We start from the raw sequence: 14,364 nt of genomic DNA, 5'->3' as shown, positions 1-14,364 counted from the left end.
ATGGTGTTTGTAAATAGGATCACAAGTCCGCATCTTGTACAGCAATTAACCACTAAGAAGAATATATGCAGTGTATTATTTGTTGAAAAATAAAAAATAAAAATAAATAAATAAATAAAAGGAATGTCACCCTGCCAATGGCTTGATTTAGACTCTGACCCCCAGTGCCATTCAGCAATCATTTGTGTCAAGTCCTAAAGTTTCTGGTAACTTGTTTACACAACAATAAAACACTAATATGAAGGTCTACTAAGTAGGGGTGAGGAGGAAGAAGGTTGGTAGAAATTCAGAGGAGACCTTAGGGCCAAACCAATGTGTCTAGAGAATGAAGTATCCCGATAGAAACAGGGAAGCTAGGTGTGGAAATACATTTCAGAACAGGAAGAGAAGTTTGGAAAAAAGAGGGAAGAAGGCAGAGGGGAGCAGAGGGCCCGAGAACTCAACCAGAATGAAGAGCAGGTGAGGAAGTGGGATTGGGCTCCTCCCCAGTGCCTCAAGAGAGCCTTCCGTCTCCCTAGCTGAGGAGAATGACACGCGGGGAATGGGATGTGGTCGCCTAGGACTCATCTTGCTCACTGCAGTGACAACAGCAAGACACACAGCCCCTGGCACACAACTTACAGTGAACAATGTTGATTACTTGGTTCACTGACTGCCTGACTGATCCCAGAGCAAAGTCCCTAATCGTCAATATCATCCATGACACTTCTTTATCCAGTACTATCTCCAAAGTCACTTCTTACCCATGTGACCCAACAGATAGCAGCTCCTGGGTTAGAAAAAGCTTGGGGAAGAACGCGCAAATGTTCTGTGGTGTTCACCAAGTCTAAACAGAGAGTAAGAGGCCTCGGCACATCCCAGGCCATGTCAACAGTCAGTCCATTTCTCTGGCCTGCAGACACGATCCACATCCCTTGGGCAGCCCACGGGGAGCTGTTGGTTCTATGCTCCGTTTAATCAACTACTTCTTTTCCTTTTTAGAAAAAGGGCAGTTGCTGCTGTGTGAGTCCTTGAAAGACAAATGGGAACACAGGTGAGGAGAAAGGGCCCTGGAAGCCGCCTCACCTTTCAGGAACACAGCCACGTCTTCAAGCTGAGGCACATTGTCCTCCCTGTAGCCGCAGTATTTCATCAGCAGGGGCAAGTTTTTCAAATACTCTCTGCAAGCATGAGTGGGGTAGAGTTTGGAGAGCTCTCGGAATACAACGCCCCAAGTTTTTGTTTCTTCTTCCGTGTACTCCACCCTGGGAATGGGCTGACCGCTAGGCAGGAGAGAAGGAGAAATTAATCTATGGCAGCATACACTTATGACACTAGCTCTGTGGGAGGCTGAATGAGGAGAGGCAAAAATCAGCCTCAGTTTGGACCACTTAGCAAGACATCATCATAAAAATTTGAAAACAAAACTTTTTTTTTTTTTTTTTTTTTTTTTTGGTCTTTTTGAGTCAAGTTCTGGTTGTATAGCTCAGGCTGCCCTTGAGCTCACTTTGTAGCCCTGGCTGGTCTCACACTTGCAGTGATCCTCTTGCCTCAGTTTCCTGAATGCTGGGATTAGAGGCATGTACCACCATGCCCGGCTGTATCACTATGCCTGACCAGATCCTTATAACACGGAACACTTCCATGTTCAAAAGGACCTGCTAAGTACTATTTTTTTATTGTTTCTGAAGTAAACATTAATCTTCTAATTTTGTGTGTATTAGCCACCATGCAATTTTAATTAAGTCATCTATGCATCCTCATAAAAATTTAGTAAGGTTTATGTTCTTAAACTGAGGCTGGTAACAATAGAGTTCTGGGAAGCCAGGAACTGGTTTAAGAATAGAATTGTGCTCTAAGAGTTTTTCTTTTTTTTTTTTTTTTTTTTTTTTTTTGCAGAGCCGGGGATTGAACTCAGCCCCTTGTGCTTGCCAGGGAAGCACTTATTCCACTGAGCCATTTCCCCGGCCCTCTTGAAGAGTTTTTCTACAATCACAAGACAACAACAGTAAATGGATCCTGCCTCTTAAAAATAGAATTCCATGAGTTCTCTTTGTCCCCTGCCCAAACTCCCCTCAACCTTGAAATGCAATTTTGTGACAAATACTAAAAATCTATGCCAAATTTAAAATGAGCTTTGAAAAACCCCAAAATAAGGAACATTGATTGCAGGTCCTGCTCAAAGGTACACACACTAAACTCTCTCCTTTTGGTATAAAGCTTACAAATTTCCTGTAAGGGACCAGAAAGCAAATTCTTCAGGCCTATAGCTCATACAGTCCCTGTACAACTCCGCCCATCTTTCCAGAGCAGCCATATGCAATAGATAAGCAAACAGATGGAATGTGTTCTAATGCGACCTGCTTACATCTGCCCACATCAGCGTGCTGGTGACTGGTGTTGATTCCTGAAAGGTTGTGCAGACTGGAAAGGGCACAGAGAGCTTCCTGGGGGAGACACAGGAACTTGTTGCCCTGGAGGTTCTGGACATTCCCTGACAAGCAGGTGAGGAGGAAATGCTGTCCCGCTGCCAGCAGCCAAGCTTAAGAGTTCTGGTGGCAGACACAACCTGGGACATGTAGGAGAAGGAGACCATGGACATGTGCTTGAGCAACGATTGAGGGGCTAGAATCAAAATGCAACCTCTTATTAAGATACCTATTCTTCAAGTGAATTAGAGCTTGCCAACAGTTTCTCGTTCAACAGCCCACCATCCACTCTGGCCACACATCAAAAGCTCTGCCCTTGAAATCAGCAAATACACACGCACAACTTAGGAAGGTCAAATGCAGGGCAAAGCAGGGTGTCTGTGCAGTCTCCGACTGCAGGCCAGAGTAGGCAGTCACTTGTCTACCTGTGTAGGCAAGATAGCAACTCTACTCAAGGTTACTGCAGCTGGAGGGCAAACTCAAGGGGCTGCAATCTTTGGAGAATCCCCTGAAGTGGTAGAGAGGAAAAAGGCAATGGTAACAGGAGTAGGCTATCAAAGAGACCCCACACTGCCCTCCCAAACACAGGATCTCATATATTTCAGTGGATTTTTGTCCCAATACTTTCTGTTTAAAGTTTAACTCCGTATGTGGTTCTTACTGATCCCAGATAATCTCTTTTCTTTAAAGAAAAGTGAGGCCACATGAAGGAGAAGGAGAGGAGGAGGAGGAAAATATATAGGCAATGAAGGCATACTGAAGAAAAAACTGGAAATTAACATTTGCTTGCCCTAAGTATCAACCTGGACTTACACAAACTAAATTAAAACAAGATTAGCCTTGTTTAAATTTAACTGTTGATAGCAAATAAGAAATTACAACCTGGCAAATATTTGCTGGAAAGATCAAGACTAATTCTTGAGATCCATGATGAATTCAGAAAGAAAGCTTGCTATGGGAAGATTACAATAAGAAGAAGACAAGGAAAGAAATACATAAATGGTCTGCCTTTGACTCCAGAATACTCAGCTAGATCCATTCATGTTAGTTGGGTCAATATAACTAATAAGGCCTCTGCGTGACCAGAAAGGAGGCAAGCAAGGAGGCTGACACAACAAATGACATATTGAAAAGCCATTTGAAGAAAATCATGATGTCAGACTTTTCCCTTCAATATCAATCTGCAAGCATGCGGCGATTCACAGGGGAGCTCAACATAGCCAACAGGTGCAGAAGAAAGAGCCGGTGTGAATTAGGGTAGAAAGGAGGAATTACACAGGTCTGCTTATCAGTAATGAGTTTCTCCTGGCACAATCATGGGATACAGATGGCAGTGGATGTCCACATCTGTTTGTGATTGTCTGGCCCTTCAGGGTAGCTCACCCTCCTGCTACTGGAGCTGAAAAGCTGGGGCAGGGCCCCTCTGCTACCCTGAGCCCAAATGAGTCACCTCTGCCACTACGAGATTTCTCACTCCACTCTGACCCCCATCCCCAGCAACTCTTTCAGTACTCCAAACTCATTGTAAAGGACGCACTTCATCCATTTCATTTGTATAGAAAACATCTATAATATGGGGGAAAAAATAAGAAAGTCCCTTTTTTCTACATAATGCATGTGGGTTTGTAATAGTAGCTAACATCTAAGAATTTACCATGTGTCAGATGCTTTTTCATGAATTAACCTTCAATTCTCATATGAATTAACCCATTTGATTCCCACAATTCCCTGAGATTGATATTGTTATTATTCCTATTTCACGGATAAAGAAATGGAGACTCAAAGGGATTGAACAAATTGCCTAAAATTACGAAGTCAGCAAACTGGGAAGATAGCTCAGCAGCATAACTGCCCTCCTGGCAAGCACAAGGCCCTGAGTTCAATCCCCAACACACAAAAAAATCATCATCACCATGAAGCCAGGCTTAAAACCTAGTCCATCTGGCACAAAACACTGTAACCTTCCCTGGCCAGTATGGGTCAGTGAAGTCAAACATTTATTTCAGACATCAATTTATTTGCATATTCAAAATTAAATTCAGGTTTAGCTAAGTGCATGGGGTGACCGCAAGGCAGAAAAGTCATCTACAGTCACACGCCATCCTGGTACTTGCATGTAGCTGTAGATCACAAAGAGAAATTTCTCAGACTTCTCAGTGAAGCTCAGGGCTGGATTGCCAATAAGTATGTTTTGGGGCACTAGGAATGTAGGGCCATCCAACTATTTTTAATGCTTTGAAATTTGACATTGGGAAAAATAAAAACTGTCCTGGGAAAAATAACATTGTATCGCAATTTTTCACACTTGCTATGAGTTAGTACAATTTTTAGGAATTGCATATGAGAAAGGTGCCAGCCTTTGACAAGCCGACAGCGTATCCCTATGTGCCGTTATGCATCTACCTCTAGGTACCTGTTATAAGGCATCAGAACACACATCGCATATCAGCATCCTAAAGCGTGGCTCTAGCCCAAAACTAAGTTATGTAAGTGCTCCGCATTCTACACAAAGCCTTCCCCTCAACTGAAAGCAGCCATCTCCTCAGAGGGACCATTATAAGAGAGCAGAAATGGCTCACCGCCAATACTCTCCTCCATGCCCCTTCCTACCCCATCCCCAGACTCATCCCTCAGTCTAATAAGGAATAAGAGCTCAAGGTTGTGGCCAGGCAGGTTCAAGGGAGTGTGCAAGCTCTTGTCGCCTCCTTGCTAGGAGGGCAACTTGCTCCATTAAATAATTTCTCAGGATGGCTGATGCAGGCCGGAAGGCTTTCCAGCTTTCCAGGTGGATCTCACTGTGCAGTAGGCCCGCAGGGCTCCCTGGTGCAGGCACTAGAACAGAGCAGGGAAGAGGCACAGAAGCCCAGGAGTACTGTTCGCTGTGGGGGAGAGGCGGGCACCCCTATGCCATAAGTCCTCAGAAATTTAAGGTGCACATGAACGCTGCCCCACGACATCTAGAGATTGTGAGAGGCTCAGCTTCCTAGTCACTCTCTGGTCACTGGGGCAAAATACCCAACACCTACAATTCAGAAGAGGAGAGGTTTTATTTTAATTCATGATTTCAGCCCATGGTCTTCTTGCTCCTAGGCAGAGAAATGGTGGTGGAAGGGCATGATGAAAAGAAAGGGGTTCACCCATGGCTGCCAGGAAGCAGAGAGAGAAGGGAGGGTTGGGGGACAAGAATGTACCCTCCAGGTGTTACCCTGTGTCCAGTTCCCCCAATGCCCTGCTTCCTAAAAGCATATTTAGCTACTGAACCCCCATGATCCAAACACACGAGTCTTCTGAGGGGACAACCTAGAACCAAATCACTGCATCATGCCTCAGAGAAAGATGGGGAAGCCTCAGTCTATTCAGTTCTGCTCAGTTCTCAGGATCAGAGAATACTCTGATGGTTCCTTTATGCCTCATGAAGAACTCCAGAGGGTGCCCGCTCCAGGGTGCCCAGCCTGGTGGAGGGGCACATTTCTGCATGGGTAGAGGTGGAGGGAATGGCCCTACCCAAAATAATAATAATAATAATAATAATAATAATGTATAACACTATGTAGAATCCAGCCCTTCAGCAGAGAATGCCCTGCCAGGAAGAGTCTGAGCCAGGATGGGTTTGGCCTGAGACCTGCCCACCACAAATCTCTAGCAATCACATAATATGTCTCAGCCTTTTCTCTGCCTCTGGTCAGACCCAAGCTCCAAAGGATCTAGGTCCTAAAAAAGGGAAAGAAAGAAATCTCCAGGAGTAGTGGTGCACACTTGTAATCCCAGCACTCAGGAGGCTGAGGCAGGAAGATCACTATGAGTTTGAGGCCAGCCTGGGCTACAAGGTGAGTTCAAGCAAGCTTGAACTGCACAATGAGACCTTGTCTGGAAGGAAGGAAGGACGGAAGGAAGGAAGGAAGGAAAAGAAAGAGAGAGACAGAGACAGAGAAAGAGAGAGACAGAGAGAAAGACAGAAAGAAAAACCATCTAAGAACTAGGCCACACCTTCCCTCAAAAACAAAACAAAATTATACATTCACTACTCCTAATAAATGTAGGGAAGGTAAAAAAAAAAAAAAAAACAAGGGGCTGGGGAGATGGCTCAGTGGAATAAGTGCTTTCCTGGCAAGCACAAGGGCCTGAGTTCAATTCCCGGTTCGGCACAAAAAAAAAAAAATTGAAACTTGAAAAAAAAAACATTTTGAATCTACTTTGAAATTAATCTTTTTTTAAATGAACAGGACCAGGTCTTAAATATCCAAATGAGACTATACTAATAATTAAAAATGACAGGAAATTAGATGTTGCTAAGGAATTTACTTCCCAACAGGAAAGTAGGATCCAACAAAACACAGTCTAAAGCCATGAATGGGAAAATAAAACCACCTATGTTCATCCAGTTGCAACAAGATGATACCCCTCAACAGGCTAATCATGAATATCTAAAAAGCTTCCTCTTTATAGAATTAGCCTGGATTCTGGAATGTTCAATAACCACCAAAATTATTCCTCACAACTTCTAATTCACAGAATAAGAGTAAATGTGACCTGAAATGGATTTCACCCATTGCATGTACTGCCTCTTAGGAGCCGATGTTCAGTAAGGACTGCACTAGACAAGGACCAAATGGTGCCCATGGGGATTTAGGTTGACAATAGGAAAAAATCCTACTTTCTCAGAAATGATTAAGTAGTTTCTTTGGGCCTTTTGATGGCAGTGGGAGGCATCTTACTCCCTCTATGTTGAAATTGCACTCTTCCTTGAAACTGGGGAACAGTTTGGAGCAAGCTGCCTTATCCCTACAGAGAGGACAGAGTAGGAAGTGCACAGATACACCCAACTGGGGACAGGTATGAAGAGTTATTCTGTGTAAATCCTGAGTTTGTTAGACCAAATGTTGTTGAACAAGTATATTTTTGACACAGAAATCCCGGGACATCAACCCCATAGAGACTGAAACTGTGAGTGGTCTTTCAACAGCCATAAAAATGAAAGCAGAAATGCTTTCATTCAATTTAACTATTTCTTTAATAGTTAAATAAACAGCAAGCTACTTGTCATATTCATATTTATATCTTTTTAATTGGGGGGAATTGTGAAATGCCTTTTTGTGGTCATTCTGTAATCGAAAGTGCCCCTCACCTGCAGCCAGTATACTTGTTTCTTTTTTATTTCATAATTTTTTTGAGAGACAAATAGCAATGAGACAGTTTCAAATCAAATTGCTATATGACAGTTTCAACAATTAACACATTGCATACTCTCTTCCTAGTGGTTATTTGCTGTACAAGATGCAGACATGATATCTGATTTACAAACACTATTAGAGGGGCTGGTGAGATGGCTCAGTGGTCTAAAGCACCTACTTGGAACAAGCTTGGCAAAGTGCAGGGACCGCGGTTTGATCCCCCAGCACCATATGCCAGCCAGCCGCGCCCCCTGGTGGACTGAGCTGGCCACACACACACACACACACACACACTAAATAAATTTAAAAAAAAAAAAAAACACTATTAGAACAAACCCCTCTATTCATTAAAAGAATATAACTATATATCTATCCTAACCATTTTGGTTTTTTTTTAAAAGACTTTTTTTTTTTAAATTTTATTTGTGGGGGGGGGCCCAGCTCAGCCCACCAGGGGGCGGCGTTGGCCGGCATGTGGTGCTGGGGGATTGAACCGTGGTCCCTGATGCTTTGCCAAGCTTGTTCTAAATAGGTGCTTTAGACCACTGAGCCATCTCACCAGCCCCATCCTAACCATTTTGAATACACAGATACAAAATGGACATTCATCTGTATCCCCTTTTTTGTTTAGTTCTGTCATTTGAATAGTATAGGTGTTATACTTCAGTTTCTTGGTTGCTCAGGTAATAGTTCTTGTTCCAGTTCAAGTTCTTCTGTCTCTCTGAAACACCTGATCACTGTGATGCATAACTGGTCACTATGGTGCACACTGTATAAACCAGTCCGCAATTAACAAGCTATTCTGCTTCTGTACTTCCTGCTTGCTGATCCCATATAAGCCCTAGACCACCAGATATCAGGCCCTGGTATTCTGAAAATGATCCTAATCAATGCCCACTAACATAAATAAATCTGTCTCCAAATCCTGGGTGTCATTTCAGTGTTTCTCCCTGCCATAGCAGAATATCCTGTGTGCCTTCCAGAGTTCTTGCGGATAGATTTCCACTATGAGATGCAGTTTCTCTGCTTGTGTTACCTTTAGAAAACCTCTAGCACAGGCAAGCAATTCATTTATTTAGTGGAAGAAGATGTGACAGGCTGCAATTGATAGTATTTACATCACAGCAGTAAACCTCATTGAAATACGACACTGATCATATTCTTGGAGAACGGATCAATTTTCTCAGAAGCCAGCCCCAATCAGAGCAGAAGGTAAGCAGAGAACTGGTTAAGGGAATGGGTGAATCTGAATGAAACAGATAGGGAAGAACTCATTTACTATTTTTTGATGACATATTCCTTGGAGCAAGAGATGTCTCACTGATTCAATAGTTGTTTATCTGCTAGGATAGACTTTCTCTCTCATCTTTCCCTCATTTTTTCTCTCTTCCCCCCTCTTAGTATGTGTCTCTTGATTGACACTTCCATCTGGGGTTGCAGAACAGAAATGAAAAAGAGAATAAAATATAAACTCTATCAATTGCAACTCATTAGCAAGACTTTAGACATTGGAGAAAGTTTACAAGAACAGCAAGGCTGGTGGGGTCTATCTTTGTTCCTTCTTGATTCATGAGAGGCACTTGCTTCACTCCTCAGTGGGCATAGCCTGGTTTCTGCATAATTCTAAGAAGCTACCTGCAATTTATCTCCTTTTCTTCCTGCCCAAGGAAGCATGCAAGAATATAGAAAAATAAGAATGACATTATGCTGCTATTATTATAAGAGTAAACTTGCTTTTGATCAAATATATTTTTTCTAGAAAAGTATTCATCATTCACAAAATGTACTGCTCATTGTTACTGAGCATTTATTATGCCTTTTACAACTGAAGACATACCCATGTGCAGACCTTTCAGTCAGTGCTTGATGACTCCCACTTACACCTAGTGACCCTAATCTTATTTACTATTATGCTTCATGAAATCATATCACTCGCTTCCACGTATCTCTAGAGGAATCAAGGAGTGTTCAACATGAAAACTGATCATGCCTTTGTGAATGGATGAAAAGCTGCCAGCAAAAAAGAAATATCCTGAGTGGAATGAATGAATTCTATTACAGTTTAACCAAAAAGCAAACTTCATTTTTTAAGTGATTTCCAAGAACATGCTTAAGAAAGATCTGGGAGCTCCTCTACTTGATAAAAATTGAACATTAGAATTCAGGCCATCTAGCCTGCTCAATAACTTTATGATAAAATATTATCAGTGATACCCAGAGGGGAAAAACAAGAAGGAAAATATTCACAATAGTACTCTGCTTTATCAAAGAGGTACCAGCATGCCTGTGTTTCACGAGTTCTATTCACAGTAATTAAGGTATAGAATCAGTATAGGTCCCCTCAACTAATGAATAGATAATAAAAATGTGGCACACCTAAACAACAGAACATTAGTTGACCCTATAAAATGAATGAAGTCCTGTCTTCTGCAGCAAACTATATGGCACTGGAGTGCATTTTCAAATGAAGCCAGACAGAGAGAAAAATACCATATGTTTGATCTCACATGTGGAAGTTTAAAAAACTTGACTTAAATGTAGAATAGTGACTATCAGAGATCAAGTGGGGCTGCTGGATAAGAAGTTAGGTTTGATCAGCGTTCTCTAAATATCTGTGGGAACATCACACGGAACTGCATTTTACACGTAATTAACATTTGTTCAACTAAAATCTGCTACCTTTTTGGAATATATGCTCCTTGAAGACAAGATTTCTCTTTTGTTCATCATCCAAAGTAGAGCCTGTGATATACTGGCATCCAGTAAATAATATTTGTTGAATAAATAAATCAACAAACGAGCCTACATTGTATTTGTCTTAATTCATCCTTGCTTCATGTATTTTTAACTATAGAAAAGCAACTAAAGATTTTTAGATTTTAATATACGTTCTGGCTTATGTACTAGCTACTTTCATGTCTTTCTTTCTCTTTTTTTTTTTTCTAATTTTTCTCAATTCAGACCTCCTTGCCCCTGTCTAGACATTGTCATCCAGTCAGACCTCTAACCAAAATTTTCACGAAGAAAGAAAGCAGCGCATTGGGGCTGGTGAGATGGCTCAGTGGTCTAAAGCACCTACTTAGAACAAGCTTAGCAAAGCACAGGGACCGCGGTTCAATCCCCCAGCACCACATGCCAGCCAGCCGGCCCCTTGGTGGGCTGAGCTGGCCATACACACACACACACAAATAAATAAATAAACAAAAAAAAAAAAAAAAAAAGAAAGAAAGAAAGAAAGCAGCACATATAAACCCAAAAGGACATAAAAGTCTAAACTTCATTAAATATAGAGATCTTTCATGGCCTACGCATCCTAGTCAATGAACTTTCAAAAATATTTTAAAGCCATAGGGCACAACAACTTAAGGATATTTTTCAGAAAGACACGAATCAGTGCAGAAACTTAGCCCTTCCCTTTGAGTAATACTACAATTCCAAAAACTCCAAGTGGTCCCACATACCATGGCTTGATAGGGCTCATCTGGTCCGAAAGTGGGGAAACCCACGACTGCAAAAACATGTCAGGATAAGAATAAAGGCACAAAAGCATCCTCAGCTGCTCCCCCAGGCCAGTCAGGTAAGGAGCATTTGCGATCACATATTTTATTTGCTTTTGCAAATGAGTTTTGCATATATCAGTTTTCGTAAATGAGACTATGGGCCCTAAGGAACTTTCAGATGATAGCAAACAAAAATGTTAGTTTGTTTTGCTCACATTGTTAATATTGGTGCTGCCTTTACAAGAGACATAATGAAAATAAACTGTTGCACCTACGGAGCCTCGGGGAGAGTGAAGATTTAACTCCTGGAAATGGTTTGTATTTGTCCTGTGCACCACAGGGCAGGCCTTCCCACCATTTCCTCACAGCGCAGAAAGCCCTCCCCACAGAACAGATGGGTGATTTTCATCTGCAGGGACTACCATGAAGTTATATATCAACAGCAGCAACAACAGATTTAACATCTGTCAGGAGGTACATGCTCACCATGCACAAGGAGACTGGACTCAAGAACCCAATCTAAGAAAAAGCTAAAATTCCCAGCTCACCAATGGCAGCCAACAATTTCAGTCCAGTTGGATGAAAAGACCCAGACCTAGGGTCTCTAGAAGCCCCAAAGTCAGTCTGATACATCTTGTGCCTTGGCCAACAGGTAATGAGGCTTCTTACTCCTGGCCCCAACATTCTCCAGGGGTACAAGAAGGAGCACAGGTAATCCTACAGAATGTTAGCAACAGCATTCAGTCCTTCTGGTCACCTTGGCTGAAATATTAATATTCTAGCTCATTACATGGACCATCTGATCTTATAGGATGACTAAGGAACTGTTAGCATTCCCATTTTATAGTAAAGAAAACAGGCTAACAAATGCTGTAATCTGTCCAAGGTGAAACAGCTAAGAGGAGGCGTGTCATGACTTAGATCTAGGTAGCCTCGAGGTAGCCTCACTCTCAAGACTCCTCTCTTACTAGACACACTTCATGACAAGGTACTGAGTATGCAGTGTGGACCTAGCGTGGCAGTTTGGCCTCTATTTCCTCATTTGAAACTAAGAGAACTAAGACTACTTCCTGACACTATCAGGACAGAGTAAGATGCTGTCTGAAAGGCACTTGGGTCAGTGCCTTGCACCGAATAGACACTCCTGGGGTTGATTCCCACCCTCCAGCTGTACCAAAATGAATAAAATTCCATCACTTCCCTGCAGGCTTGGGAATGGGGTCTGGAGAAGACAAAGCAGCACTGTTCCACATAAATCCATTCACCTCTCGGGCAGAACTTGTGGAAGTAATTTGAATCCTCCCTGTTCCTGGAAATTATTTTCAAGTGAAAATACCCACACTTCTTTCTCCATGAAACATCTCAGAATTCGGTACAACTGCTGTCCCTGTCAATGAGTGATACAGGTCATACTGTGCTAATGTTCTCCACAGCTGCAGGAGCCATGTTATAATCAGACAACGCCCTACTGAGGCATTCATGCACACCTAAAAACCCACCAAGCCCCCAAAATGAAAAGGAGAAACCTTTTCCAAATCAATTTTTCCTTTGTCTCTCTTTGCAAATCTCAGACTCCCTTCCTTTTAGCCATTGAGCTGAACTTCAGGTAGAGGGAAACATTTGGCATAAAAATGATTCTCCCACCAAGAGGAAGTCTTTTAAATACCTATAAGAACTGTGCATTTGTACATGTTAAATGTGCTGAGAATTCTGTACAGATCAGAATAACTTTAAAATCCAACTCATTTAATTCAGTTGCTCTTCTTGTCAACTTGTGTGTGATATAACTTAATGTCAAGTGAAAGTTGCTACACAGATTTTTGAGGAAAAAACAAGAAAAGGTGTGACCGGGAGCAGAGAAAGATATTTAGGCTCCATGAGACAGACATTCTTAAAATCCCTAATGTGAACATCCTCAAAAATGTTTCTAGACATCTGGGAAATGACCCCAGTACTGCAAATATTTGGTTTTGCTCTACTTTTCAATTTACCGCTCCATTTCAGAGAAATTAAAGCATCAACAACTAGTGTTTATGCAGGAGTCACAAAATACCCAAACAGCCACATATATTTCAGTTTCATTCAAAACCTGGGAAAGCAAATCAACGGAAGATAATGGAATGGGATAAAATTAGCTCAGTCGGGAGAAAACATTTGCCTTCTAAGGTATCTCTTCTTAAAAATGCAAAGAAAGGAAAAAAATGAAAGCCTTCTCTCACATCATAGCATAAGTTCACAGTTCATGAAGGTGACCATCTGCCCGTGAAACTGATGAGACGACCTAAAGATAAAAGCTTGTAACCCACAGTTGAGTTTTTCCCTGTTGAGAAAGCCTAACCTCCCTGTCCATTCTTCCCCCATTTTCTATTGACCGTGTTTCCAATTAGGATTCGCCTATCTAGAAATAGCTAATGTGGTACAACTCCTGTTTGTAATGTATTCCTTTAAACTACATTCTGAAGCCAAGCAGGATCCATAAATCATGCCTCTTCTCGCATGAAATGAGAAATGCTAAGGTCAACTGAAATTTCTGGAAAGGTGGAGAGGTGGAGCCACCCCAGTTATTTTTCTGCAAGTCGCAATAATTGCAAGTGCCTCGTAGGAGAGACTCAGCCTCAGTAATCTCCTAGCTCAAACAGAAAGCTACATGGCCCAGCTCCATGTATGTGAGAGAAGCCTTAATATGCACAGTACTGAACACTGAGAGTTAAAAGGCAGGTCTGCAAACTAGCTCTGCATGAGATCTGGAGAGCCTAATGTTGCTTTGTCTCCGATCTTCTTCTCATGGCAGAAGACCATGAGAAGACAGCTGACCTCTGCTGAGTCACCTGTGTGAGAGGAAAGCTTGAGGATCTCCTGAAAAGTGAGGGGGTGGTGCTTGAAAGCCCAGTCTGCTCATTCCCTTCAACATCCATCCTATAGTTGTGTCTCTTCAAATATCTTAAAGATGCATGGAATATTACTAAATCTTAGTCCCAGAGGGCTTTGACATTACATAATGGCAAAAAAAAAAAAAAGTCCCTCTTTGCTTTGCTAAGAAGAGGTTATAATCAACACCTCTCCATATTGGCAAAGAAAATTTATTCTTTCTCTCTGTTTCTCTCTGTCTCTCTCTGTCTCTCTCTCTGTCTCTCTCTCTGTCTGTCTCTGTCTGTCTCTCTGTCTCTCTTTGTCTCTCTGTCTCTCTGTCTGACTCTGTCTCTGTCTCTCTGTTTCTCTCTGTCTCTCTCTCTGTCTCTGTCTCTCTCTCTGTCTCTCTGTCTGTCTGTCTCTGTCTGTCTCTCT

The 14,364-nt window shown here is 42.1% G+C and overlaps 1 protein-coding gene across 1 annotated transcript in view; it reads right to left on the bottom strand.

The window, feature by feature from the left end:
* Tph2 (tryptophan hydroxylase 2) overlaps positions 1 to 14,364 on the bottom strand; it is a 114,914-nt gene that overhangs the window by 76,602 nt on the left and 23,948 nt on the right. Inside the window, exon 4 of the mRNA XM_004632173.2 lies at positions 1,066 to 1,262. Within this exon, the coding sequence (XP_004632230.1) occupies positions 1,066 to 1,262 (197 nt within the window). The remainder of the gene's footprint in view (positions 1 to 1,065; positions 1,263 to 14,364) is intronic.

Source organism: Octodon degus, unplaced genomic scaffold (genome assembly GCF_000260255.1).
Source record: "Octodon degus isolate 3935 unplaced genomic scaffold, OctDeg1.0 scaffold00047, whole genome shotgun sequence".
Taxonomy (NCBI): Eukaryota; Metazoa; Chordata; class Mammalia; order Rodentia; family Octodontidae; genus Octodon; species Octodon degus.
This window is presented reverse-complemented; position numbering and strand designations above follow the sequence as displayed.